We start from the raw sequence: 26,816 nt of genomic DNA on the forward strand, positions 1-26,816 counted from the left end.
TACATTTCATTCAACATGCTCATGTGTAGCTAATTATGTTGTGTTATTTCATTCAAGCCTACTCGGATAGAAACTCCTCATTCTACATACCAATTTCATGGTTTTCATGGTATTTTCTATAAATTTCATGCTACCACTAGGTTTCTGTCAGTTTTATGCAATATGGCATTGTCCTCACACACACCATATACACAAGCTACCTTTGAGGCCCAAGGCCAAGAATCTTGCTCAAAAAGTGCAATGAAGTACTTAATGGACATCATCGATGCTACATGGCACGAGAGTAGGAGGGCAGAGGCGGTTGCAGTTGCACAAGAAAGCTCCTACCATGACTCGAATGGTTGGAAAGTGAGACACATTCATGAGGCTATCATCATTGAGTAGTTGTCATCGGTGTGGAGAGTCTCTCAATGGGCCCATGAGAGATGGCCCATAAAACAATGCACACACCAAGCTATGCATGAGAATGCATGTTTTCTTTATGAGATGGTGTAGTAAGATCACCACATAGCAGTTGTATTCAACAATACTTTGTGAAGATGTTGTATACAAAATTTGTGTTGGGTCAGCTTCCCGTCATCTTGTGGACTTTGCTGACAAGCCGCAAACACATGAGCTTGCATGGAGTGCACCTCCACTAGTTCATGTGGTTGCATCACTGCCTTCAGACATTGGAAGTCCATCCTCAGATAGAAATTTCCACCATCTATTGTGATTTTTGTTTCAATCTATTTGTGAGTTAGGTTTGAGGTTCACTTTTATATTGTCTACACATTTTGAAGTTTTCATGAACGTGGAAGAGGGAGTAGTAGCACCTGCTCATGGCACTCGTAGAAAAGAACTCACCTTTACACCATTAATTGTCCAAGATGCAGTGCACGAGCATCAAAATGTTTTGAGTGAGAAGGAGCATCTCAAGTGAGAGGTCAAACAGCTGAACATCTTGCTTGCGCATAGAGGGAGCACACCAGAAACTAAGAATGTGCTCTGATAACAAACTCATTGCCACTACTTACCATCGGTAAGTTAGGGAAGTGCAACAAGCCCTTCAACATATAAATGTGGGCAGAGCCATCCAAGATATAGATCCTGACTTCATTGACCTAGCTACTCGCAAGCCATCCACCCTTCCTTTTCCTATCACATATGTGCCTGAAGGACCTTTCTATCCTATTTGACAAGATCTCTTTGATATAGACACTCGGTACTATGTGTTGTTGTGCCATCATTTTTTTCACTTGGTGTGCCTTGTGGACAATTAAAAACAAGAAGTGCATGTGTAGCATGTAATACACTAGTGGCACGTGAGTTGTACGATACACTTGGCATTGGGGCAACTTATTGGCTAACTGCTAGGTCGCAAAGTGTGGATTGTAGATAACATTATTGAATACTCATGCAAATATGTATTTATTAATGTGAAGCTTGGATAAATCTTTTTGAAACTTTCTTGCCTATTGTTTTAATTTTTCATATGTCCATTGTGCTCTCAAATTCTCTAATGTAGTCTTTGTCAAATCATGCTAATTGAAAGTTTGTTTACACATAAATAAAGTGGTTTGTGTGTTGCATTTCGAAGCCCAGGGGGGTCACTATATATAAACCCTCTATATCACGTGCGTTCAAGGCCTATATTTAAAATCCCTTATCTGTAAATGTTTTCATTAATAAAATGTACCCCTTTTCTATACAAATCTGTAAATTTTTTCCAAAACTATTTTAAATATTCCCTTATGTATATTTATTTCTGTAAATTTTAGAAATAAAAAATATCCTTCTGTTGAACTCACGTGATAGGGTTACATATGATGAGTGACCCCCCCGAGATTCGAAGTGCTTCTAATACATCATATCACGTTAGTTGAAAGTTGGTTTAAGTGTATATGAAGTGGTTTAGGGTTGCATTTTTAAACATCAGATTTGTGTACTTTTAGATTTGTTCACCATGCTTGCAATCCTCCTCTCATGCTTTAGGTCCATTATTCTTATCATCCTTTTGTGTGGCCTCTTCATGGTGCTACTACACAATTGCCATCACTATGGTTATTTGTGTGGTTCACCACCTGTACGAACCTAAGGGATGGGTTGAGGAGATGCCCTGCTTTTTAAGAGATGTTTTTTGTAACTCTACTATGTGCCGATGTATTTTTTTAAAACTAAACTCTATGGGAATGGTACTATAATTCACATTAGGTAAAGAGGTCATACTTTACACTACAACTGTAACTGCCCCTATCCTAAATGAAAAGCTTTTGTGGCTGTTCGTGCAGTTCACCGCTCGCAATGGTGCTAAGGAAATTTTGAGTTTCAATCCTTAAAGTTGAGGAGTATATGGCTACATTGTAATTGTCTCATTTGAGACTAAATTTTCCTTAATACAGAATGTTTTTTCTGCCAAAAAAAAAACACTTTAATGTGTGACAATATATTTTTTTAAAATTGAACTCTATGGCAACGATATTGTAATTTGCATGAAAAAGAAAACTCATGATTTTTAACTTAATTAAAAGACTGTAAAAGTATATAAATTATAGTAAATATCGATTAATAAGCTTCAGCATCGATACTTTCACTATCATTAGATTTTGCAGGTTGAGCAACCTCTAGTACTGGAGCATCATGCAAAGGACCAGGAAGAGTTTCAGCCACCAACTTTGTGGGATAAATTTCAAGGCTAATGTTTGCAAGTGAGGTGTCAATGCCTCAACAATTTCCAAGCATCTCCATGTAGTCATGTTCTTTGCCAATTGTTGTATCTTGACATTTGTAAATAATCCTTCCTTGTTTCTAAAGAATGATAACTCCCTGATGGCTGCTACATACTCATTATTGTCCTCAAAGAGAGTAGCCAACAATGCATGCCCAGTTTTCATAGTCTTTGCATTAGTTTCAGGATGATATTCCCACCATTGACTCATCCAATACATGACTAGCATAGTGCATTGAGTTGTGAGCTTGAGTCCACCATTTACAGACAAATTCATTAGTAGTTGACATTTGGCCAACGTGTAATGGCTCTCATTTTGCTATCTCCTTCCTTCAGTACGTCACGTTCAACAGTCCATCAAGCCATGTAGGCATTTCCTATACTTGATCATTTGACATCTAATTTATGAATGGCATTCCAAATGGGCTTCATTACCTCTACTGCATCTAAAATCCTCTTCCAAAAGCTAGGGGAAATGGATTGACTTTTGAGCTCATTATACTCCATGCAAAAGTTGGCCGTGTGATATTCAACTATCCGCAATGTTACCTATGCACTATAGAATATTTCGGTAATAACATCCTACAACTTTAACAAGCACTCTAATGCAATATAGTTCATACCAAAGTGTGTCTTGCTAGGCTTTAAAAGTTCCATCCTATACAATGGATCTTGGTGGTTTCTAAATATGCCAAAAAATCTTTCATGATTAAGAAAATACAGTACCATCTTTCAGCCCTCATCAATGGGAATCTTAAAAAACTGTCTCGGAGTTCTTGTACCAATCCTTTGTGAAGATAGTGGGAGAGAGGGAAGGAGTCTCACTTGTAGCTTTCTCACAAGCACAATGGGGGAATACACACAAAGGTGGAGACTGAAAACAGTTTTCCTCTTCTTAGTTGTGAAAGCCAAAAGAACTCGTGTACAAAGAAAATAGAAGAACCCTATATGTGGGTCTCAAACCAAACTCAACTAACTAAGGTGGCTTACTAACTGAGCCACAAACTAGAGTAGATAAGGATAGCTATCATCCAGCTATTATTCGTGGGTGGTGTACCAACCGCATCTCCAGCTAACAAGTCGGTGACATAAATACACAACGGTCACCCTGGCATATCGCGAGTGGAGCTCGATATCTCAACACTCCCCCTCGAGCTCAATCCCAATTCCTGCACACCAAGTAGGTCTCTGAACTTGTGCAGCTTCTCTACGCCCAATGCTTTCGTGAATATGTCAGCTACCTGATCCTTTGTGCTGACATAAACTAGATCAATAAGACCTAGTAAACCTTCTCCCGCACATAGTGATAATGCACCTCAATGTGCTTTGTTCTAGCATGAAAGACTGGGTTCTTTGCCAAGTGTATGCTGCTCATGCTGTCATAATAAATGACAACTGGGCCATCTGTAGACTGATCCATATCATAGAGTAGCTTATGCAACCAAGCTACCTCACATGCAGCCATTGCTGCACCCCTATACTCAGCCTCTGTGCTCGACAAGGCAACTGTAGGCTGTTTCTTGCTGCTCCAAGTGACTGCAGCACTCCCAAAAGAGAACACATATCCACTGGTAGATTGTCTATCAGAAATACTACCAGCCCAATCACCATCAGTGTATCCATGCAACTGTATCTGAACCCTAGCCTCATAAAATAGTCCATACTGTAATGTGGACTTCACATACCTGAGTATGTGTCTAGCCGCATCCAGGTGCTTGGAACTGAAGAGCAAACTATTGAGGACCTTGCTACTAGGAGACTCCAGTCTTAGAGCAGCCTATTAGTTAGGACCCTAGTAGTCAAGGGCCTGGCATTGAAGACATTGGTACTGAGTAACATGATGGCTGACAGCTTTGTAATCACAAGTTTTGAACTATTTTTTTGATTTCTTTACTCTCATTATTGTGTATAAAGATTGTTTATGAGGTCCATTTTATACTTAATGGTGTATTTTAAACTTTATGTCAAATGTATTTTTATAGTTAAGGGTGCTTTTTAATACCAAGTGAGTTGTATATGTACACCACTTACACATAAAAGGATTTATCTACACTACCTTTCTAAGGGGTTTATGTACACCACCTTTCTAAAAGAAATGGTCATAAAGGTGTGTGCACACCACTTATACATAAAGGTGTTTATTTACACTACCTTTCTAAGAGAATTGGTCATCTATTATTGGTCATCTATTGATGTTCTTAGGTGATAGTAGCTCAATTCACAAGAAGTTATGAAGATGTTTATGTAGACCACCTTTGTAAGAGATTTTTGTGAAGTTATGAAGATGTTTATGTAGACCACCTTTGTAAGAGATTTGGTTATGCATTGATGTTCTTAGTACTTAATCATCAAATCTTTTGTTTTGAGTTGTCAAATCTAGTTCAAAAAACAACATTACTAGTGGGTGGTAGCAAGCTAAGGGTGTCCACTTCGGGACCACTTTCGGGTGAGTGTGACACCCGCTCGAGTGAAAATACAAAGGTTTTGCTTCGGTCTCCAATACCTTGATCGAGGTATTAGCTCCAATGACAATCACACACGAGGACAATCAAGCCAAGCCAATACCTCGATCGAGGTACTGGGCTTTTTCACCGGACCGAGCCTCTACCTTGATCGAGGCTTGCTGGCAAGCCACCTATACATGCCACATCTACCTCGTTCGAGGTATCGTGGCAATCTAGCTCGAGGTCAGGTGGCATGTCCAGCATACCTCGATCGAGGTATGTGCCATCCGACAGGGCAGATGACATACCTCGATCGAGGTATGCTGGACACATGACTTGGCATCCCGCTTCTGCCGACATACCACGATCGATGTATCGTGGCATGTCAAAACCTCCATCGATGTGGATGTACCGAGATGTATGGGCATGTCACAATACCTCGATCGAGGTATCATGGCATGCCAATACCTCGATCGAGGTAGATGTACCGAGATGTATGGGCATGTGACAATACCTCGATCGAGGTATCATGGCATGCCGATACCTCGATCGAGGTAGATGTGCCGAGATGTATGGGCATGTCACGATACCTCGATCGAGGTGTCGTGGCATACATGCAGAATACCTCGATCGAGGTAGCTAAACCCTAATTTTTCTTATAAAAGGAGAGCGACCCCCCTCATTCCGCATACCTCGATCGAGCTCCTCCTCATCCACCGATTTCGGATTTGCAGGACTTCGACGGAATTGCGCGAGCGACGGAGAGCCACCAACGGACATCGACGGAGATGGACGGAGCCGGAGCGGGAGAGTCCAGGTAGGGTTTTTTTTATGTAGCATTTTCTTTTTGGTAAAATTTGATTAAATTTTAGTTTATAAGAAAAATTATAAAAAATTTCTAAATTTCAAATGCATTTTAATGTTTTTCTGAAATTTATGAATTACGACATTTCTTATTTAAAAATGGAAAATTTTTTTTAAAATAGAGCTATTTTTAGCAAATAAAAAAACGTTTAGATTAATAATTATAAAATATTTATAAATTTGAAATGCATTTGTAAATTTTTTTTAAATTTTTGAATTACGACATTTATAATTTAAAATGTGAAAATTTTAAATTTAAAAAACGTTTAATGAGGCATTTTTTATTCAAAATGTGAAAATGTTTTATATTTCTGTTTTTTCTATGTAGCATTTTCTTTTTGGTAGAATTTAATTAAATTTTAGGTTATAAGAAAAATTATAAAAAATTTCTAAATTTCAAATGCAATTTAATGTTTTTTTGAAATTTATGAATTACGACATTTTTTATTTAAAATGTGAAAATGAAAATTTTTTTAAAAAATAGAGCTATTTTTAGTATATAAAAAAACGTTCATATTAATAATTATAAAATATTTATAAATTTAAAATGCATTTGTAAATTTTTTTTAAATTTTTGAATTACGACATTTATAATTTAAAATATGAAAATTTTAAATTTAAAAAACATTTAATGAGGCATTTTTTATTCAAAATGTGAAAATGTTCTATATTTCTATTTTTTTTATGTAGCATATTTTTTTTTGTAGAATTTAAATAAATTTTAGGTTGTAAGAAAAATTATAAAAAATTTCTAAATTTCAAATGCATTTTAATTTTTTTTTGAAATTTATGAATTACGACATTTTTTATTTAAAATGTGAAATTGAACAATTTTTTTTAAAATAGAGCTATTTTTAGTAAATAAAAAAACGTTCATATTAATAATTATAAAATATTTATAAATTTGAAATGCATTTGTAAATTTTTTTTAAATTTTTGAATTACGACATTTATAATTTAAAATGTGAAAATTTTAAATTTAAAAAACGTTTAATGAGGCATTTTTTATTCAAAATATGAAAATGTTCTATATTTCTGTTTTTTTTTATGTAGCATTTTCTTTTTGGTAGAATTTAATTAAATTTTAGTTTATAAGAAAAATTATAAAAAATTTGTAAATTTCAAATGCATTTTAATGTTTTTTTGAAATTTATGAATTACGACATTTTTTATTTAAAATGTGAAAATGAAAATTTTTTTAAAAATAGAGCTATTTTTATTAAATAAAAAAACGTTCATAGGAATAATTATAAAGTATTTATAAATTTGAAATGCATTTGTAAAATTTTATTTTTATTTTTGAATTACGACATTTATAATTTAAAATGTGAAAATTTTAAATTTAAAAACGTTTAATGAGGCATTTTTTATTCAAAATGTGAAAATGTAAAAATTAGGTTTTTAAAAATCATATTTGGAAAAAAAGAGATTAAAGTTATTTTTTTAAATGATTTTTGGAATTACGTAATTATTTATTTAAAATGAGAAAATGTAAATATTTTGTTTTTAAAATCATCTTTTAAAAAAAAGAGATTAAAGTTTAAATTAGTGCTATTTTTATTAATATAAAGAAACGTTTAAATTTTAGTTTATAGGAATAATTATAAAATATTTCTAAATCTGAAATGCATTTTAAAGTTTTTTTAATTATTTTTGGAATTATTTTTAGTCTTCAAAACCATCTTTTAAAAAATCATCATTTATGTGGAATATTATAGATTATATAGTTGGTTAAGAGTTGTTTCATAATTTAGGTAGAGTAAGTAGGCTGTATAAAACACCACATGGGCATTATCCCTAAAACACCACACCACATGGGCAAAGACCCCAACACTAGAGTGGTTAGATGCATAAGCATATGGCTAATTGGATCTTGTAAATGCACCAGCGCATCGAAAACACATACGTAATTTATGATTGTCCAAAGGTCTCCTCTCTCCCCAAGCATGGGAACCAAGTGATGATCTATAGGAATGGCCACTAGTTGAGGTGGATTGCCCAACCAAAATAGATAATATTAAAAAGGCTTAATTATTTTCTCAAAGTTCTCGCTTTAAAAGGTCTGTAGTGTGAACCCGCTCTCTTTTTTAATGTGTAGTCCGAGAAATACTAGATGCGCCTTGCTTGTGTATCGTTCAAAGTAATGTATTAGGTATCCTTCTATCTCCTCCATATCTATTGCAAACCCAAGGCAGTAAAGCATTCAAAGAAGGTCTTATTAACCAAACCTCTCCACTATCTGTCCTTAGTATAGGGGCCATAAGTGGACAATGTGGTCCTTACACCACATGTGGAAAAGTTTCATATTGGATAAAAAGTGAAAAAAGGGAAACATATAAGGAAAAAATATTTGAGACATCTAAGTTTAAAAATGCAACAACTAGAGTGAAAAAATTCTAATCAAAATTAAGAATTATTAATAATATTGATTAATATTGAGCCACACATTTGGCCCATCTACCGGTAGGTGCATAGGATGATCCCAACAACATCCTACCTCATCAAGGAGTACGTACAAATAGTTTTCATTACGTAAATAGATTATAAGTCATATTGAATAGAATATTATTTTCATTACCCAAATAGAATATTAATTTCCATGTGTTTTTTTTGTGCATGTGCCAGCTAGCGCACAGGTTCTAGCATCACTATTCGTATGCAGATAGAGATGCTGAGAGCTGAGATGAGGGCACTGCAGGATGCTAGGGCACCCCCTCACTTGGTTGGGAGTTTGGATTCAGTTATTGAGGCTCTAGGTCGATTGGACACAGTTGAGGACGTTGATAGCTTTCAGGCACAGGCTGAGGTAGAGATCACTGGTGGTGGCTTGGATTGGAGAGCCATTCGACAGTTGTTTGAGCGTGAGTCACATCACAGGCAGGCCTTGGAGGATATGTTTTGGGATGGTCACACCGAGGCGATGCGACCACGATCAGGGCTCCCCTTGCATATTTTACGTTGTAGGCACCCCATCATAACAGCACACATTTATCCGAGATATCTCGCTGTGAATGGTGGTCGATTGCCTCACAACCGTCAGATAGCCAGGTCGTTTGCCATGCAGCTATACGCTGAGTTTGTGCTTAGTCATCGGGTGGACTACCTTAGTACCCGTCCAGGATCAGGAGCGGGACATGGTAGGATGGGGCATCAGGAGCGTTAGATTGCAGGTGTTCGGCGTCAACGCGAGGCACCAAAGTTGCACACCATCCCTGCACCGGCATTGCGAGCAGTGGGATGATAGATTAGGGGGGATGTTCATTCAATGGCATCATCCTTGCAGCACATGGTCTCTGCCCTATCGAGATCTATTGCGATTCCACCTCCCCCACCTCGATCATCGATGGAGCCTCCCACATCTACACACCTCCCACATCTACGCCGCCTCAGCATGAGTTGGAGGCTCGAGACACACGGATTGCAGAGTTGGAGGCATTGTTGGCCGAGTCTAGGGACGAGGTTAGTTATTTTGATTATGTTAGTTTATTTTTTTGTAGCGTGTTTTGAACTGAAGTTTTTTGGTTAATTCTCACCATGTGCGCGACATGTTTGCATTGTAGGCACATCTATTGCATCAGGAGATGGAGTCTTGCGTACGACTGTTGTAGATAGATTTGGAGGAGCAGAGGATTCGGACACTCATAGCATACCATTGCGCAGAGCACTATATTTTGCAGTTGAGGCATATTAGTCGTGATCCATCTCGCCATAGGATCGACCCCAACGTGGCCCTATACCCTGCTCACCCTGCTCCTCCTGTAGATGTGCCGACTAGGACACCCATAGATGCAGCAGTCATAGCCAGGCTTCCTACTGCCACTTGTGTCCTTTGTCACGAGGATTTTGACATCGTAGGGTGGTTTGGACTAGGGTGCGGCCACATCGCACATCTCCATTGCATGACCCGCCACATGGTGGCACGATCAGTGTGCCCTGTATGCTTTGCTGACATTGATGTGGCGACATACAGAGGACTAGGCATGGATGATCTATATCCTGGTCATCGTCAAGCTGTTGATCCATTCGCCTGTGTAGTCTTGACAGAGCACTATAGGGAGGAGGCACAGAGAGCGTTGCTGATGCAGGAGGGTGCTGATACATCGGTGGTTGCAGCATGCATTCCACGACGCTTTTCGTATGGTGATTTCATGCCAGGTGACGACGGAGGAGGCATGCCGGATTGAGCGAGAGGCAGAGCTGCAGACATCATTGCAGCAGTGGGTGGAGCAGCAGCTAGGGCGGGGCCGAGACCAGCGTCTTTCACATGTAGAGATGATTACTCGCGCTAGATTTGAGGCACGAGTATTCGCAGATGCACGGCTATGGGAGCTGAGACGCGCATACATAGAGGAGGCGAGGGAGGCAGAGATGGCAGCGGTGGCACGTGCAGCATGCCCTCCTCTTCATCAGGATGAGGCTAGCCCATCTCATGCAGGTGATGAGGCTGGCCCATTTGAGCCGGCTTTGCCTGAGGGCACACAGTGGACGGTTGGGCAGCGGGTCATACAGGAGCCACGTTAGCATTCCACTAGAGGATCATATGTAGAGTTATCAGATTCGGATTCAGATTGATTGTTTAGGCTTCACACGTTTCTTGTATAGGGATGCACTTTTGTAGCATGATGATGATGATGTACAGATTCATTTTGGTACTTTCATGATATCGTTCCCACTTTTATGATGTATGAGCATTTTCGTACTTTCATGATGTTCTTCACACTTTGTTTATCTCAGTTTATCTCAATTTATAGTTTGTTTAATACACAAGGTATTTAAAAAAGAATGCCATGTGAAGTAATTGTAAACATTAAGCATTGAAAAAGTGTTCAAGTTCCAACTTTATCATTTTGAATATCATATTGAATTTTGTATATATCAATGCTTGCAATTATTACACTAAACCTAAGAGCCGTGCGAAGTTTCATCCCCATGTGCATATTTAAAATTAAGAGTATGATTTTGAATTTCAAATATCTCAATTCACACATCTAATACATAATGTATTTTAAAAATAATGCCGTATGTCGTAATTGTAAACATTAAGCATTGAAAAGGTGCTTGCAAAAATGTATGCATTATACCTTCCACGTGGCGCAAACCAGATCAGTTGGAGACCAAATCTTGCGTGGATGTACGTCTAGGGTAGCCTAAGAGGCGTGTGAAGTTTCGTCCCCAATAGTTTTTTATAGTAATCTAGTTGCTATATACTTGGTCATAGCGATCTCTCCAAAGCTTACAAACTTTCCCATAGGTTTTTTTGTGTGACCCTCACATGATGCCGATCCATGTGCGATCGGTCTGGACCCCACCACATGCATGCACTTCGATGTTATACTGTAGAAGGTTCCATTAGGTGTGATTGATAGATTCATGGGCTTGATTGAGAAATCAGTGGAGTGATTTATGGATCTAGATGCTCTATTGAGCTCACATGTGATGTCACTCTTGGATGTAACTTGTGCCTATATATGCAGGATATCTCTCATGAATAAAATCCTCCATTTTGCTTCATCTTTTGAATACTTCTTGCTACTCCAACATGTGGCATTAGAGCTATGTTCACCCTCCTTGAGCCCTCTTTGAGTGCCATGTCATCATCTTCTTCACAGGATTTCTCCCCTCTCTTTCCACGTTTTATCTTTAAGCTTGTTCTCCTCCATCTCTCAGCCATTTCACACAACCTCTGAGCCCAAGATTCCTTGTGATGGGGCAAATCCTTGGCTAGGAGGAAAGTGCTTGAGTTGTGCCGGTGTCAACACGAATACAGTGCACCGAAGTTTCACATAATTGTGCTTGCTGGAGCCACCATTCATCAAATGCTCTGAGCTGAAGTTAGGAAACCTTATGAGCTAGTTGCTGATGAAGTTGGAAGCAAATGCTCTAGTAACTAAGACGTGGTGATGAAAAGCCCACTCAGCATTTGAGCTAGTAGGGTTTAGTCGTGCTAATAGGGATTGCTTCTACGTGGCACAAACCAGATCAGTTGGAGACCAAATCTTGCGTGGATGTACGTCTAGGGTAGCCTAAGAGGCGTGTGAAGTTTCATCCCCAATAGGGTTTAGGATTTAGGGTTCAGGGTTTAGGGTTTAGGGTTTAGTCGTGCTAGTAGGGCTTGCTTCTACGTGGCGCAAACCAAATCAGTTAGAGACTAAATCTTGCGTGGATGTACATCTAGGGTAGCCTAAGAGGCATGTGAAGTTTCATCCCCAACAGGGTTTAGGATTTAGGGTTCAGGGTTTAGGGTTTAGGGTTTAGTCGTGCTAGTAGGGCTTGCTTCTACGTGGCGCAAACCAAATCAGTTGGAGACCAAATCTTGCGTGGATGTACATCTAGGGTAGCCTAAGAGGCGTGTGAAGTTTCGTCCCCAATAGGGTTTAGGGTTTAGGGTCCAGGGTTTAGGGTTTAGGGTTTAGGGTTTAGTCGTGCTAGTAGGGATTCCTTCTACGTGGCGTAAACCAAATCAGTTGGAGACCAAATCTTGCATGGATGTACGTCAAGGGTAGCCTAAGAGGCGTGTGAAGTTTCGTCCCCAACAGGGTTTAGGATTTAGGGTTTAGGGTTTAGGGTTTAGGGTTTAGGGTTTAGTCGTGCTAGTAGGGATTCCTTCTACGTGGCGCAAACCAAATCAGTTGGAGACCAAATCTTGCGTGGATTTACATCTAGGGTAGCCTAAGAGGCACGTGAAGTTTCATCCCCAACAGGGTTTAGGATTTAGGGTTCAGGGTTTAGGGTTTAGGGTTTAGTCGTGCTAGTAGGGCTTGCTTCTACGTGGCGCAAACCAAATCAGTTGGAGACCAAATCTTGCGTGGATGTACGTCTAGGGTAGCCTAAGAGGCGTGTGAAGTTTCGTCCCCAATAGGGTTTAGGATTTAGGGTCCAGGGTTTAGGGTTTAGGGTTTAGGGTTTAGTCGTGCTAGTAAGGATTCCTTCTACGTGGCGCAAACCAAATCAGTTGGAGACCAAATCTTGCGTGGATGTACGTCTAGGGTAGCCTAAGAGGTGTGTGAAGTTTCGTCCCCAACAGGGTTTAGGATTTAGGGTTCAGGGTTTAGGGTTTAGGGTTTAGTCCCCAACAGGGTTTAGGGTTTAGTCCCCAACAGGGTTTAGGGTTTAGTCGTGCTAGTAGGGCTTCCTTCTACGTGGCGCAAACCAAATCAGTTGGAGACCAAATCTTGCGTGGATGTACGTCTAGGGTAGCCTAAGAGGCGTGTGAAGTTTTGTCCCCAACAGGGTTTAGGATTTAGGGTTCAGGGTTTAGGGTTTAGGGTTTAGGGTTTAGTCGTGCTAGTAGGGATTGCTTCTACGTGGCGCAAACCAAATCAGTTGGAGACCAAATCTTGCATGGATGTACGTCTAGGGTAGCCTAAGAGGCGTGTGAAGTTTCATCCCCAACAGGGTTTAGGATTTAGGGTTTAGGGTTTAGGGTTTAGGGTTTAGTCGTGCTAGTAGGGATTGCTTCTACGTGGCGCAAACCAAATCAGTTGGAGACCAAATCTTGCGTGGATGCACGTCTAGGGTAGCCTAAGAGGCGTGTAAAGTTTCGTCCCCAACAGGGTTTAGGATTTAGGGTTCAGGGTCTAGGGTTTAGGGTTTAGTTGTGCTAGTAGGGATTGTAAAAATGTATGCATTTGTCCTTCCATGTGGCGCATACCAAATCAGTTGGAGACCAAATCTTGCATGGATGTACGTCTAGGGTAGCCTAAGAGCCGTGCAAAGTTTCGTCCCCAACAGATAAGTCCACGTGCGTATTTCATTAGTACGTGCGCCATTTTTCATATGTAGTCGTGCTAGTAGGGATTGTAAAAATGTACACAGCTGTCCTTCCATGTGGCGCATACCAAATCAGTTGGGCACCAAATCTTGCGTGGATGTACGTCTATGGTAGCCTAAGAGCCGTGCAAAGTTTAATCTCCAACAGATAAGTCCACATGCATATTTGGTTAGTACATGCGCCATTTTTCACACGTAGTCGTGCTAGTAGGGATTGTAAAAATGTACGCATTATACCTTCCACGTGGCGCATACCAAATAAGTTGGAGACCAAATCTTGCGTGGATGGCGCCAAGCGGAGCGGGGGGAGGGGGAGGGGGAGGGGGAGGGGGGAGGGTGGAGGGGGAAGAGGTAGAGGTGGAGGCCAAAATGTAGGTGGCTAGTGGAAGGGCGGAGGCTAGAGGTAGGGGAGCGGATGAGGATGGGGGGACAATGGAGGTGGGGGTGGGGGTGGAGGTGGGATGTAGAGGTAGAGCTGGAGGTGGATCAGTGGTGGCAGCGCGAGCTCGAGCTCTAGAAGCTCTCTTGCGCTCATGAGCCTTCCGCTTGCGCTCCTCGTCAATGAGATTTGGGGGGGGGTTCCTACATCTTTCACGTCTACTAGCTCTATGGCTTTGAGAACCCATTCTCAATGAAAGTAGGATGGAAGGTGTGACAAAGTGATGAGGAGGCAAGAATGGCTAAGAATGGGTGAAATGAACCAAAACGTGGTGTCTTATAGAGAGCCTCAACTCATCCACTAGATTGCTCTTCATTATTATTGGTGGAGAGGTGCTAAGATTGAAACTAATTGGCTAAGTTTTGGTGCTAAGATTGATACTAATTGGCTAAGTTTTGGTGGAGAGGTCTGCTATGGCCAGAGCCCCGATCATATACCTTGATCAGACCTTATACCTCGATCGAGGTATTCAGTGCATTACGCATGTATGTATGAACCTTGATCGAGGTATCCCTAGGTGTCCTCGGTCACATACCTCGATCGAGGTATTGTATGCCTCACCCAGGTTATATACCTCGATCGAGGTATTGTATGCCTCGCACATCGTCATGTGTATACATCTGGCTGATGTGGCACCATGCATGGTCATGATGTGGTAATATAGTCTCTTCCTGCATGGTCATGATGTGGTACTGGGCCTCTTCGATGACATTGAAAGGTGATGTGGCATGATGAGTTGGCATTCATGCGGTGGTAGATTGACATGGCAAATTGAGGTGGAGGGATTGGTGACGTGGCAAGGTTGAGGAGGTATGCCAAGGTGGCATTGTGTGATCACATGGCTGATGATGTGGAATGATGAGGGGGCACATGTGGCAGCACGTGTGGCAATGTAAGGTGACATGGCAAGGAGTGATGTCACATCTGCTTAATGAGATGGCACCATGTGGTCTAACAACGTGGCATGGTTTTGATGACTCAGCCTTCCACATGGGCAGCATGCAGACTCCAAATGCTTGCCACTAGGGTCGGTGATGCTCCTAGCCTACCTCACCAAGCCTAATACCAAGCCTACCTTGTCTTGGTATTAGGCTTGGGTGGCCCTTTTTCCCCCACAAAAGGGAGATTTAACTGTTGGAGGCCATATCATACATTTCCCTTACTCAAATTTAACCAAAATTTTTTCCTCTTATTCATCATGCAGAGGACTAAAAATATTGACATTTTTGAAATGTTTGCTTATGTTTGAGAATTACTAGATTTATTTTTAATATTCTTTATTGATCCTCTAAGGAGTAAAAGTAAAAATTAAACTTCAATCTTCCTAAATCTAACCGTTGGATTTGGGATTTGATGATTCAACCACACACCCTTATGTGCCTACTAACCTTCCACTGAATTGGATTTGCTTAATTATTCAAAATACTAAAAAAATGTGGTGTGCTACTAAAATGCATGTATTTTATGACTTTATTTATTATAAATAATTATTTATAATTAGATAAATCATTCAAAAAATTACCAATAAATCAAGTTAAGCTGTACATAATGCAAAGAGACCACTTACAAAGTTTTAATAACATTTAATCTAAAATGAGTGAGAAATTTAGAATTTAATATGACACTCTCTGTTCGTGACAAACGTGTGACCACCCTGGAACCATGCCGTGTGACACAAAGAAATTTTTTGTGTGTGCATCAAATTTTCGATCAGACTATACGATTGTGTGCACAATAGCAAGTGTGATGTTGTGTCAGAAGACTTCAAAGACTAGATCCATAGGGAAGTAGGTGAGATTTGCATTTTTGTGTGCTAAAAAGCTTGTTTTTCCACCTCCTAAGGATTGGGGAGTGAACAAAAAGTGGACACCCTTAGCTTGCTACTTCCCTAGTATATTCAAAATTTTTGGACTATTTTTTAGTCCATTTCTCAAATTGGACTTTACACAAGTCCAAAAATTTTGAATAGTGTGTTCCTCTTATCTACCCCCTATTTACGGGACCTTACCTTATAAAATGTACCTTCCTTCACTTATATAACCCCCCTCCCTTACACTCACATGGTACCATACGATAAACCCTAGTGGACTCCCCGGGCTCTGAGGGATCTATTGATCTGTAAGGAGCCCGTAAGGGACCTTTGCAACATAATTTAAATGTTTCAAAGAAGAAGACACAATATGCAGTGCTTTTTTATTTTTTAAAACTACTCATAGGACAACATTCAACATCTCATCTAATCAATCAAATTTTATATTGTATTTTATCTCTAAGGAGCCTATTCCTTTGACGGCCTAATTCTATAATGTGGCTTTAAATTTTTTGACACATATATAAGATGGTGATCTTATATTATTGACTTTTATATCCAAGGGACCTTCCTTTGACCGCCTAATTTTCACACTATTTTATAAGATGGTGGTCCAAGGGACCTATTCCTTTAACGGCCTAATTTTCACACTATTTTACAATTTGACTTCTTTATAACACAGATAAGGTCATGGTCTCTTATTAAAATTAAAGGGTTACCGACATGATTGTAATTCTTTTAAAACAAAGACACAATATGCCTCATTGATTCATGTTTTAGAAACTATTTAGTTTTCCTCCAATGAACAATTTTTTATAGGTTTTTATCTTTGAGGGACCTATAATTCCTTTGATGGTATGTTCTCACTATTTTAAAGCTTGCATTTAAGGCTTGATTGATATACAAGTTTCGTTCAATGTAGGCTTCATTATACATAAGATTAAGGTGTCCCACTAAAACTCAAAGAGTTCATAAGCATGATTGTAATTCTTTTAAAAGGAAGACAACTTACAATTACTTCACGAGTCATAGTGCACCCTAAAATCCTTTAATAGGTCAAAATAATTAGGTGGGTGCCGACTAAATGAATAGAACTTTAAGATGATCGTAGGCATGAATAGGAGGTATTGTCTTCCTCCAACTTTAAGTATACCCATCACCTAAGGGCCTTAGCACATGGATGGGGCTAGTATGGGTTTAGGATGGGAATATTTTTGTCTGCATCATTACTCCCATCCTACACCAAGTGGTCTAGGATGGATTTAGAATGGGATCAGTAGCCACTTTTTCTCCCATCATGGACCATGGCCTCTAGACCCTGGCAGCCAGAATGGGTTCCCTTTTTTTAGGGATTGAAAAACATGGAAGGATGACATGTGTCCTTGTCCCCACAAGGTCCCCACCTCTTAAACACATGGAATGATGCCATATGTCCTCTTCCTCCTAAACCCATCCCTAGTTCTTTTTTTGTTAGCACATGGTGGATGGGAATAGGATAGAAATATGCATGGGACCACTTGGGACCACCTTTTCCCATTCCCATCCTATTTCTTCCCATGTGCTAAGCCCCTAAGTAGGAAGCGTGGCTTTATGATAGATTTAGAGGTTTCCGCTTTGTCCGTAGCGGATGTGGGGGGGCCCTAAGCTCTTTTCCAGTGGCGGGAACACCGGAAAAGATGCTTATAATAACATGTGATTATAAATACGATGTTAATTATGTTGTGTTAGTGAGAGCGTATAAATGTTGTTGGATCAATTCCCAATCGTCTATAATCTTTTGCACTTCCACCCACAAGATAGGCTAGGGACCAGACAAACCCGATACGGCGTTTACGGGATACGACCTGTCTGAAATACAGGACACGATGATAAACGTGTGCGTTGATCTTACTCCGTCGGGCTTACCGACTCTTCTTCTTCTTCTCGACTTACCCGCATACCGACTCCCGCTCTATCCCCTTCGATCTGTCTGTCTTCATTCTATCTTCGTCTGTCTTCATTCTATCTTCCTCCATGGAGAACTTGCCTTCCAATGTCCAAAATATAACTATTCCCCATCCCCAATGCTCCTTTCCCTGGAACAATCACCCCGATTGTCTTCAACTCAAATCCATTTGTGATTCCTGGGTCATATCCCGCTTCAACGACCTTGCGAAATCCGGCTTTACCGACAAACTCCTTGTTGAGTCCAGGTTTCATCTCTTTGCGTGCCTGGCCTATGCCAATGGTATTAGCAAACGGATGGTACCCATAGTCAAGCACGTCGCCTGGATGTTCTTGTTGGATAACTTCCTTGACGATCCCAAGGAAATGGGAGCCAACTCGGCTGCGGCTGATGAGATTTTGCAATCAATTATAGGTGTCTTAGAAGGCAAAGTCATCAGTAACTCATCCTCTTCTCACGTGGCGCGCGTGATAACCGAAGCTGCCGCTGATTGGTGGAACGAGATCTGCGAAGAGATGCCGAAGACGCAGCAGGGTCGCTTTATCCGATTCTTCAAGGCGTTCCTCGACGCGAATAGGAGCCAGGTTATCTATCGACAAAATCAGACTGTTCCTGATCTAAACACTTTCATTGAAATACGTCGATGCACTTATGGGTGGTATCCGGCCTCCATACTGATGGAGTACACGCTGGCGTAGAGCTTGATGAAGAAACATACACGAATCCACTCATTTGCAAACTGCAGGACGCCACAACCGACAATCTCTGCTGGGTGAACGATCTGGTGTCGTTCAAAAAGGAGGATCTTGAAGGCGATTATTTCAATCTTATTGCAGTGATGTATTTGGACTATTCAAAATCCAAATCCACGTGCAGTCCTGTCGACTTGTCGGGAATTGTTTCGGAAGTGTGCGAGCTAATCAAAGTCAAAGACGAGGAGTGTGTTAGGCTGGTGAACGAGATAAGGAAGACAAGCCTGATGGATAAAACTGGGCTGCAAGGCTATCTCGAAGGTGTGGGCGATTGGCTGGCGGGAACACTTTACTGGAACTCTTTGAGTGCTCGATATGCAGATCTATCTACACACTGATGCTTACATATGTAAGGTCATGTCTACACATCGATCTAAAAGCTTGATTTGAAAGTTTGCCTCTCAAATATCCCTTATTTAAAGGCATCAATCAGTTCATGCTTACATAGTTATCACATGTAAGGTCATGTACTATCTATCATAAGGTCGAAACTTGTTGATTCAAAAAACTAAGGGAACATTTTAATTTAGTGGCTTTATTTTCCATATATATTGTACCAAGATAAAGGAGGTTTTGAAAGATAACAAGTCCCAAGAGGCATACAAAACTTGTTGATTCAAAAAACTAAGGGAACATTTTAATTTAGTGGCTTTATTTTCCATATATATTGTACCAGAGATAAAGGAGGTTTTGAAAGATAACAAGTCCCAAGAGGCATACATTGTGACCTTATAGATAGTTCTATTGATGGCACATAAGCCAATTAAAGTTTTTCCATAATAAAACCTTACTCTTACTTTGCTTTCTTATGAAAGAAAAAGTTCTTTAATAAGAGCCCATTCCTACTTACTGCATGAAAAGCATGGCATTCGGATTTTAGATAATATGATACATAATATAATAAATGCGGAGTTCCTTTAAGTGTTGCTTCTATCTTTAAAAGCTGCGGCTTTTTCCTCAAAAGAACAATTCATAGCTTTAACCTTTGAAAGCCAAGACATCATTTTTTACAATGCACCTTTCCAGAATATAGAATAGAATAGCTAAAATGTCCCTTAAAAGCTTTGTTTCTAGACGGTGAACAACATGCCACTATAGACAAGCTAAAGAAGTAAACAACACAACAACATGAGACACAGAGACAAGCACACATAGGTAGTGTGAGGATAGAGCTTCACATAGATGTTGCACATAAAGCAAGCTTCCATAGGCATAAAACAAAACTCAGATAAGATAACAATTGGCATATAGCCACATTGTTGCTACATGTACCTCAATAGTACTATGTTGCACAATGCCACACCATCACTAACATAGGCAATCCTACCACATAAGCAAGAGTGCCACTTAGGCACACTTACCTTTGTAACATATGTACACGCTTGTTGGTACATGGATAATTATGCAATGCCATCTAATATTCGAATCTTAATCCATAATATAAATTCAAGATAGTCACAAATCATATGAGGAGAAAAAAACCTATCGATTGTAGCTCCTAGTTTATATATGCCTTTTGAGATTGTATCTAAGAGATATCCAAGTAATAACTATCTTCTTCAAGAGTTTTCATACTTTCTTCATCAAAGCACTAATCAAGATTTGAGCACAAGACACTATAAACCTAGATTGAAACCCATGGTTAATGGGAGACCCATTTGCAATCGAGGATATTAATGGTTAACTGGACTATCACATGGCATATACTGGACCATCGGGGCAGAGGTGAAAGAAAAAGTGGTTCATACAATTCATGGAAATACCTACAAGCTTAAATGCCATGGAAGCACTATAAATGCAACCGCAACAATAAAGCAAGTTCTCCAAGACCATGCATTACCATAGCCTCATCTTCAACAAACAATGCTAGATGGACGTGTTGAATGCCAACAACATCTTCCTTTGGGAATGACAAAGAAGGTCTTCCTAGAAACTATCAATAAAACTTTACAAGACAAGACAGAGATGAGAGCATGATTTCACGATCAACCCTGTACAAAATTTGGCGTAGAGATTTTTGCCATGTCAAGACACCATCAAAGCAAAGGATGTCAAAATGTAAGACATGTGATGAATTTAAAAACGCCATTGAACATAGTAAATGTGAGCAGCAGCAAGGAAGATATATTAAATGGCAATCAATCCATTTACATCATGTGCAGGATGCTCGAAAGTTGTATGCTTCTTGGAGAGAGGAAGCTATTTCACATGTCGATAAGTCCATGTGCATCACCATTAATTGCATGGACCAGAATACAACCACTTTGCCATGATATAGACATATCCCACCAGCATTGGAGGGCAAACGTGGACTAAAAACACACTTGTGTGGAGTATTAGTACATGGATACCGAATCTTTTGTGATGTATGGATTGATAGTTTGCATGACCATGATAGTAACCAGGTTGTTACATCAATCACGAAAGCAATAAGAAAGGTCAGAGATGCTCACGAATGTTTACCTAACACATTGCAAATACAAGCTGATAAGTGTTGGAGAGAGAACAAGAATAAATATATATTTGCTTTATGCTCTATGCTGGTTGGTTTGAAAATATTTGAAGAAGTGGAAGTTGGCTTTCTTCTTGTCGGCCATATACATGAAGACATAGATCAAATCTTCAGTGTTATCTCTGATGAGTTGAAGGCAATGGATGTTTTGACAATGGAGGATATGCTATTTTGAATTGGGAAAAATTTTGGAGGTTCTCGCAAGGAAGAATCAGAAATGGCTATCTTAGAGAGGATGGTAGATTGGAGAGCATTCATAGAGCCACATTTACAAACAGGAGATGATGCCCTAATAGGACACACAAATCCACACTACTTTCGATTTCACATGCATAACAATATTCCAGTGATGCAATGGAAGCACTACTCAATAGATGGAGATCATTTATGGAGTGAGTCATATGCTTTATTACAACGAATAATTCCATTAGAGGAAACTAGATTTGTTCTTGCAAAAAACAAATCACTTGACATAGATGAAATGAAAGGCTTGAAAGCCTTCATTAAACCTCCATTAAACATCTTCAAAGTATGATGCAAAAATATCCTAAGCAATCAACTAAGAATTTGGAGACAATTAAATCAACTGAAGCACTTATCCAATCTTTAGAAAGACAAGAAAACTTAATGAGCATTGAATACTGTGAATCCTTTTGGCAAGCTAGGTCACCAAGTTTTCCTTTGGATATAAATATGTTAGTAGATATGGAGGAAGTGGAGGAATGCCTTTTACCTCAAAAATATTGTGGCAGGAAGGGAGACAAACACTTACCAGAGTTTATACCATCTAATGAGATTGAAGAGGGTCTATTTGTTGCAGTTTGGGCATCTGATCCAGGTTTAGAGTTGGATGACCAAGGTGGCCCAATTTGGGTTGCAAAGGTTACTAAGATAGAAAGGGATGACAAGGGAACTCCTATAACATTTATAGCTTTATGGTATGAACCAAAGCCATTGAAAAATCTCCCGAGAAGATATACAATAAAACAACTCTATGAGGGATGCTTGCAAAAGAAATGTGAATGGGTTCCAAATAATGAGGGATTAATAGAGGTGGAAGTCAGTAGCATTATTCATTGCTGGAAATCGAGGACACGAAGGTTTAAAAAGAAGCATGGATACAATGTTGAAAAATGTATCATAATCCCTGATCCAAGTCGTGTCCATATTAAACATCATTTGGCAAGACTTGACCCATCAAGCGCAAATACATTACATGAATCTGATGACTCTGAACGAGATTCAGATGCATAAGATAATGTTCTGTATGCTTTTTTCCATACAAATGGTGTATCTATACACCACCAATAAGATAATTTATTGTATGGTTTGTTTTTCAAAAAAAGGGTGTATCTATACACCACTTATATATTGAATTCAACAAACTCTTTGTTTTCAAAAAAATGGTGTATCTATACACCACTTATATGTTGAATTCAACAAACTCTTTTCATATGGTGTCATATTTTCACTTCATAGTGTTAAAATTGAACTAGAGTTAAGAGACTACTATTATTATTATTATAGTTATTGGATGGGGGCACCATGCACAAGTTTGGGAATTATAGCTTCATTGAGCCATTTTTTTTAAAATTAGAGGTCACCACTTGACTTTTTAGCTTAGTAAGGCCATATTTGTATATAAGTGACACATTTAGTGCTCTAAAAAACCCAAATTTTGAGCTCACTAAGTGAAGTTGAGTGGAGAAGATATGCTCCAAAAAAAAGTCCAAACCAAGAGAGAAAGTCCAAAAATTTTGAATAGTGTGTTGAGGAATTTTCATATATTTATTGCACGCAGGTGACGGCTCCTTATTACTATTAGTGAATCCCCTGTGCTTCAAAGATTTAAATCAATAAAAAATGATTGATTAGATGAGATGTTAACATGTTGCACTATGACCCATATGACCCTTAGAGTAATATGTTCCTCAAAGATAAATATCAGTAAGAAACATCATTAGGTGGTGTTCGTTTTGCATGAGTTGATTCTTGTAGCTACAATGTAATTCCTAAAATGAGCATGAGGTCATTGTTTGCTTGAGTGTAGCCTTTTTTTGTGAGGTTCAGGGACTTTTCTGTATATAGGTATCTTGCATGACCCATAGCTTATGCATTGCTCAACGTAATTCCGCAAACTTTGTCTTCAAGTTGTAGTATACATTTCAAACTTGTAAATGAGACCAAAAATTTATGGAATAAGGATCTGGGAAGAGAACGTTAAAGCATTACAAGTGCTATGTTACATGTGAAGCATGCATCCAAAAGACTATAGGATATACCAATTTATTCAAAAATATCAAAATTCTATTCCGTACATACATGCAACCAAGTAATCATTCAAAAGTACACTATGTGAGCTTCTCCTCAACCCAAGGACGGCACACCCATTTAAGCGCACGCTAAAATGTTGTGCTAAAATAACGCACACCCATTTAAGCGCATGCTCCATAACTTTTTTTTGATTTGTTGAAAACCAAAATGGATTGAAAATTTGGAATCCAATCTAGTGGGACTACTGCATGGTGGTCTTAAAACATTGATAGTTGTTGGTATAAGTATCTAGATTCACCCTAAAATGGAAGAAGTTGAAATGTGTAAAGCTTGACAAGAACAATTTCCAAGCATGGAAGTTTAGAATGACGAATTTCCTTAAGGGAAAAGGCTATTGGGAGTTCATTACTGGAGCTAAACAAGAACCAGTTATTCCTAATGTTCCCAATCAACAGGAGTTGCACGCATTTAAAGGCTGGCATGAGAGAGCCAGAAAAGTTATGTAATGGCTATCTATCAGTATTTCAGATTCTATGATTGTGCATATTCAGGATGCAAGCACATTGAAGGAGGCATGGGATACTTTGACAAAAATGTATAGCACAAATACGCAAGCCAGGAAAATGCACCTCAAGCAGGAGTTGCATAATGTGCAGAGAGAAAATATGAGCATCAATGACTACCATATGAAGGTGAAGAAGATTGTAGATGCACTTGCTTCTATTGGGTCGCCAGTGGAAGATGATGATTTAGTTTCTGTGACCTTGAATGGTCTAGGAAAGGATTATGCACAATTCTGTACATCCTTGCCATCCGTGAAAATTTTCTTGATTTTGTGGAGTTGATTGCTCTTCTAATTTCTGAAGAGCAGATAAATGGTAGTGCATCTTCTTTAGAAGGAACTTCAAAAGGAACTGTCTTCTACTCAAATGCTAGAAGAGCTAGAGGCAGAGGTAGAGCAGGCCGATCTGGAGGCCATGGCAGAAATTAAAATATGTAGCAAATCCAAGAAAACCAGTCCTATGGAGGAGGACATGGTAACTTTAGAGGCAGGGGGAGCCAAAGAGGTCGTGGTGGATGGAAGAGAGGCCAAAACGCAAACAGCAATGTTGAATGCTACTACTATGGTAAAATGGATCATATGGTTAAAGACTGCTATAAAAAGCACAATGACATCATGACTGGAAAATTGTAGCAAGGCAATTATGCATCCTCTAATAGACAGGGTGATGACAAAAATGAGCATTTGTTTATGGTGCAACACATGACCAATTCTATGACAAGTGCAAAAGAAAGCAATGATGTGTGGTATGTTACTCAGGTGCATCAAACCACATGACAGGTCATGCAAAATGGATGCAGGATGCAAGGAAAATGGAAAGACCAGGAGTTGTGGAGACTGGTGATGATACTGCACATCCTATTGTGCAGATTGGTAAAATTCCTTTGTCTATGCAGGATGGGAAAAAGAAATACCTATCTGATGTATTTTGTGTCCCGAATATCACCAAGAACTTGGTTTCTATTGGTCAAATGGTTGAGCAGGGCTTGCAGGTCAGATTTAATCCTTATGGATGCTTTGTTGAGGATATGAAAAATAAAGGTCACTTGATAGCAAAAGGGAATCTTGAAGAAGGGCAGGATGTTTACGTTGGATGCAAACATGCCTGAATTGAGTGCAGTAATGTTTGCACATGGGACCGATGTAGTTGTAGATATTAATATTTGGCATAAACGCATTGGTCATGTTAACGTACAGTGACTTAAATTAATGCAGCCCCAAAATATTATTGCAAGATTGGCTAAGTTCAAGGTTGCAGAAATGCATAAGGTATGTGAAGCCTGTCAATTTGGAAAACAGGCAAGGAAACCATTTCCTAGACATGTTCAAGAGAGTAAGAGGCCATTGGAATTAATCCACTCTGATGTGTGGACTACTAAAGCTGCATCTATTGGAGGCTATCATTATTTTATCACTTTTATTGATGACTACAGCAGAAAAGTTTGGGTGTATTTTATGAAAAAGAAAAGTGAAGTGTTTGGGCATTTCAAAGCTTTTAAATCTATGGTTGAGAAACAAAGAGGACTGCAAATAAAATGCCTAAGGTCAGATGGATGTTTGATGTTTACGTTGGATGCAGAGATGCCTAAATTGAGTGCAGCAATGTTTGCACATGGGACCGGTGTAGTTGCAGATATTAATATTTGGCATAAATGCATTGGTCATGTTAATGTACAGCGACTTAAATTAATGCATGCCCAAAATATTATTGCAAGATTGGCTAAGTTCAAGGTTGCAAAAATGCATAAGGTATGTGAAGCCTGTCAATTTCGAAAACAGGCAAGGAAACCATTTCCTAGACATGTTCAAGAGAGTAAGAGGCCATTGGAATTAATCCACTCTGATGAGTGGACTACTAAAGCTACATCTATTGGAGGCTGTCATTATTTTGTCACTTTTATTGATGACTACAGCAAAAAAGTTTGGGTGTACCTTATGAAAAGGAAAAGTGAAGTGTTTGGGCATTTCAAAGCTTTTAAAGCTATGGTTGAGAAAGAAACAGGCCTGCAAATAAAATGCCTAAGGTCAAATGGAGGGGGAGAGTACCTCTCAAATGAGTTTGCAAGGTTCCTACAGGAGCATGGCATAAAGCAGCAATATTCATGCAGTCATACCCCACAGCAAAATGGACATGTAGAAAGGAAAAACAGGCATATTGCAGAGGTATCTCATGCCATGCTCAACGAAAAAGACTTGCCATATTATTATTGGGCTGAAGCAGTTGCTACAGCAGTCTACATAATGAACAAGTCTCCCACTGTGAAAAGCTTGACAAGAACAACTTCCAAGCATGGAAGTTTAGAATGACAAATTTCCTTAAGGGAAAAGACTATTGGGAGTTCATTATTGGAGTTGAACAAGAACCAGTTATTCCTAATGTTCCCAATTAACAAGAGTTGCATGCATTTAAAGGCTGGCATGAGAGAGTCAGAAAAGTTATGTACTAGCTGTCTATCAATATTTTAGATTCTATGATTGTGCATATTCAGGATGCAAGCACGCCAAAGGAGGCATGGGATACTTTGACAAAAATGTATAGCACAAATACGCAAGCCAGGAAAATGCACCTCAAGCAGGAGTTGTATAATGTGCAGACAGAAAATATGAGCATCAATGACTACCATATGAAGGCCAAGAAGATTGCAGATGCACTTGCTTCTATTGGGTCGCCAGTGGAAGATGATGATTTAGTTTCTATGACCTTGAATGGTCTAGGAAAGGATTATGCACAATTCCG

At 39.3% G+C, this 26,816-nt stretch overlaps 1 protein-coding gene across 1 annotated transcript; it reads left to right on the top strand.

Moving 5' to 3' along the window:
* Nucleotides 1–18,047: 18,047 nt before the first annotated feature.
* Nucleotides 18,048–19,069, top strand: LOC147905995 (microbial Terpene synthase-like protein 13). The gene is made up of 2 exons (XM_087382201.1): nt 18,048–18,563; nt 18,725–19,069. Exons 1-2 carry the CDS (start codon nt 18,048–18,050, stop codon nt 19,067–19,069), a joined length of 861 nt encoding a protein of 286 aa, XP_087238327.1.
* The last annotated feature ends 7,747 nt before the right edge of the window (nt 19,070–26,816 follow it).

Source organism: Dipteris shenzhenensis, chromosome 1 (assembly GCF_047967505.1).
Source record: "Dipteris shenzhenensis isolate YYH24624 ecotype China chromosome 1, Dip_SZ_1.0, whole genome shotgun sequence".
Classification (NCBI taxonomy): Eukaryota; Viridiplantae; Streptophyta; class Polypodiopsida; order Gleicheniales; family Dipteridaceae; genus Dipteris; species Dipteris shenzhenensis.

What these genes read in the sequence shown, in the direction of transcription:
- LOC147905995 (XM_087382201.1), top strand. Translation starts at nt 18,048, where the DNA reads ATGGAGAACTTGCCTTCCAATGTCCAAAATATAACTATTCCCCATCCC. An exon ending in TCGACGCGAATAGGAGCCAG is followed by an intron (nt 18,564 to 18,724) that starts GTTATCTATCGA and finishes TGCAAACTGCAG; the next exon opens with GACGCCACAACCGACAATCT.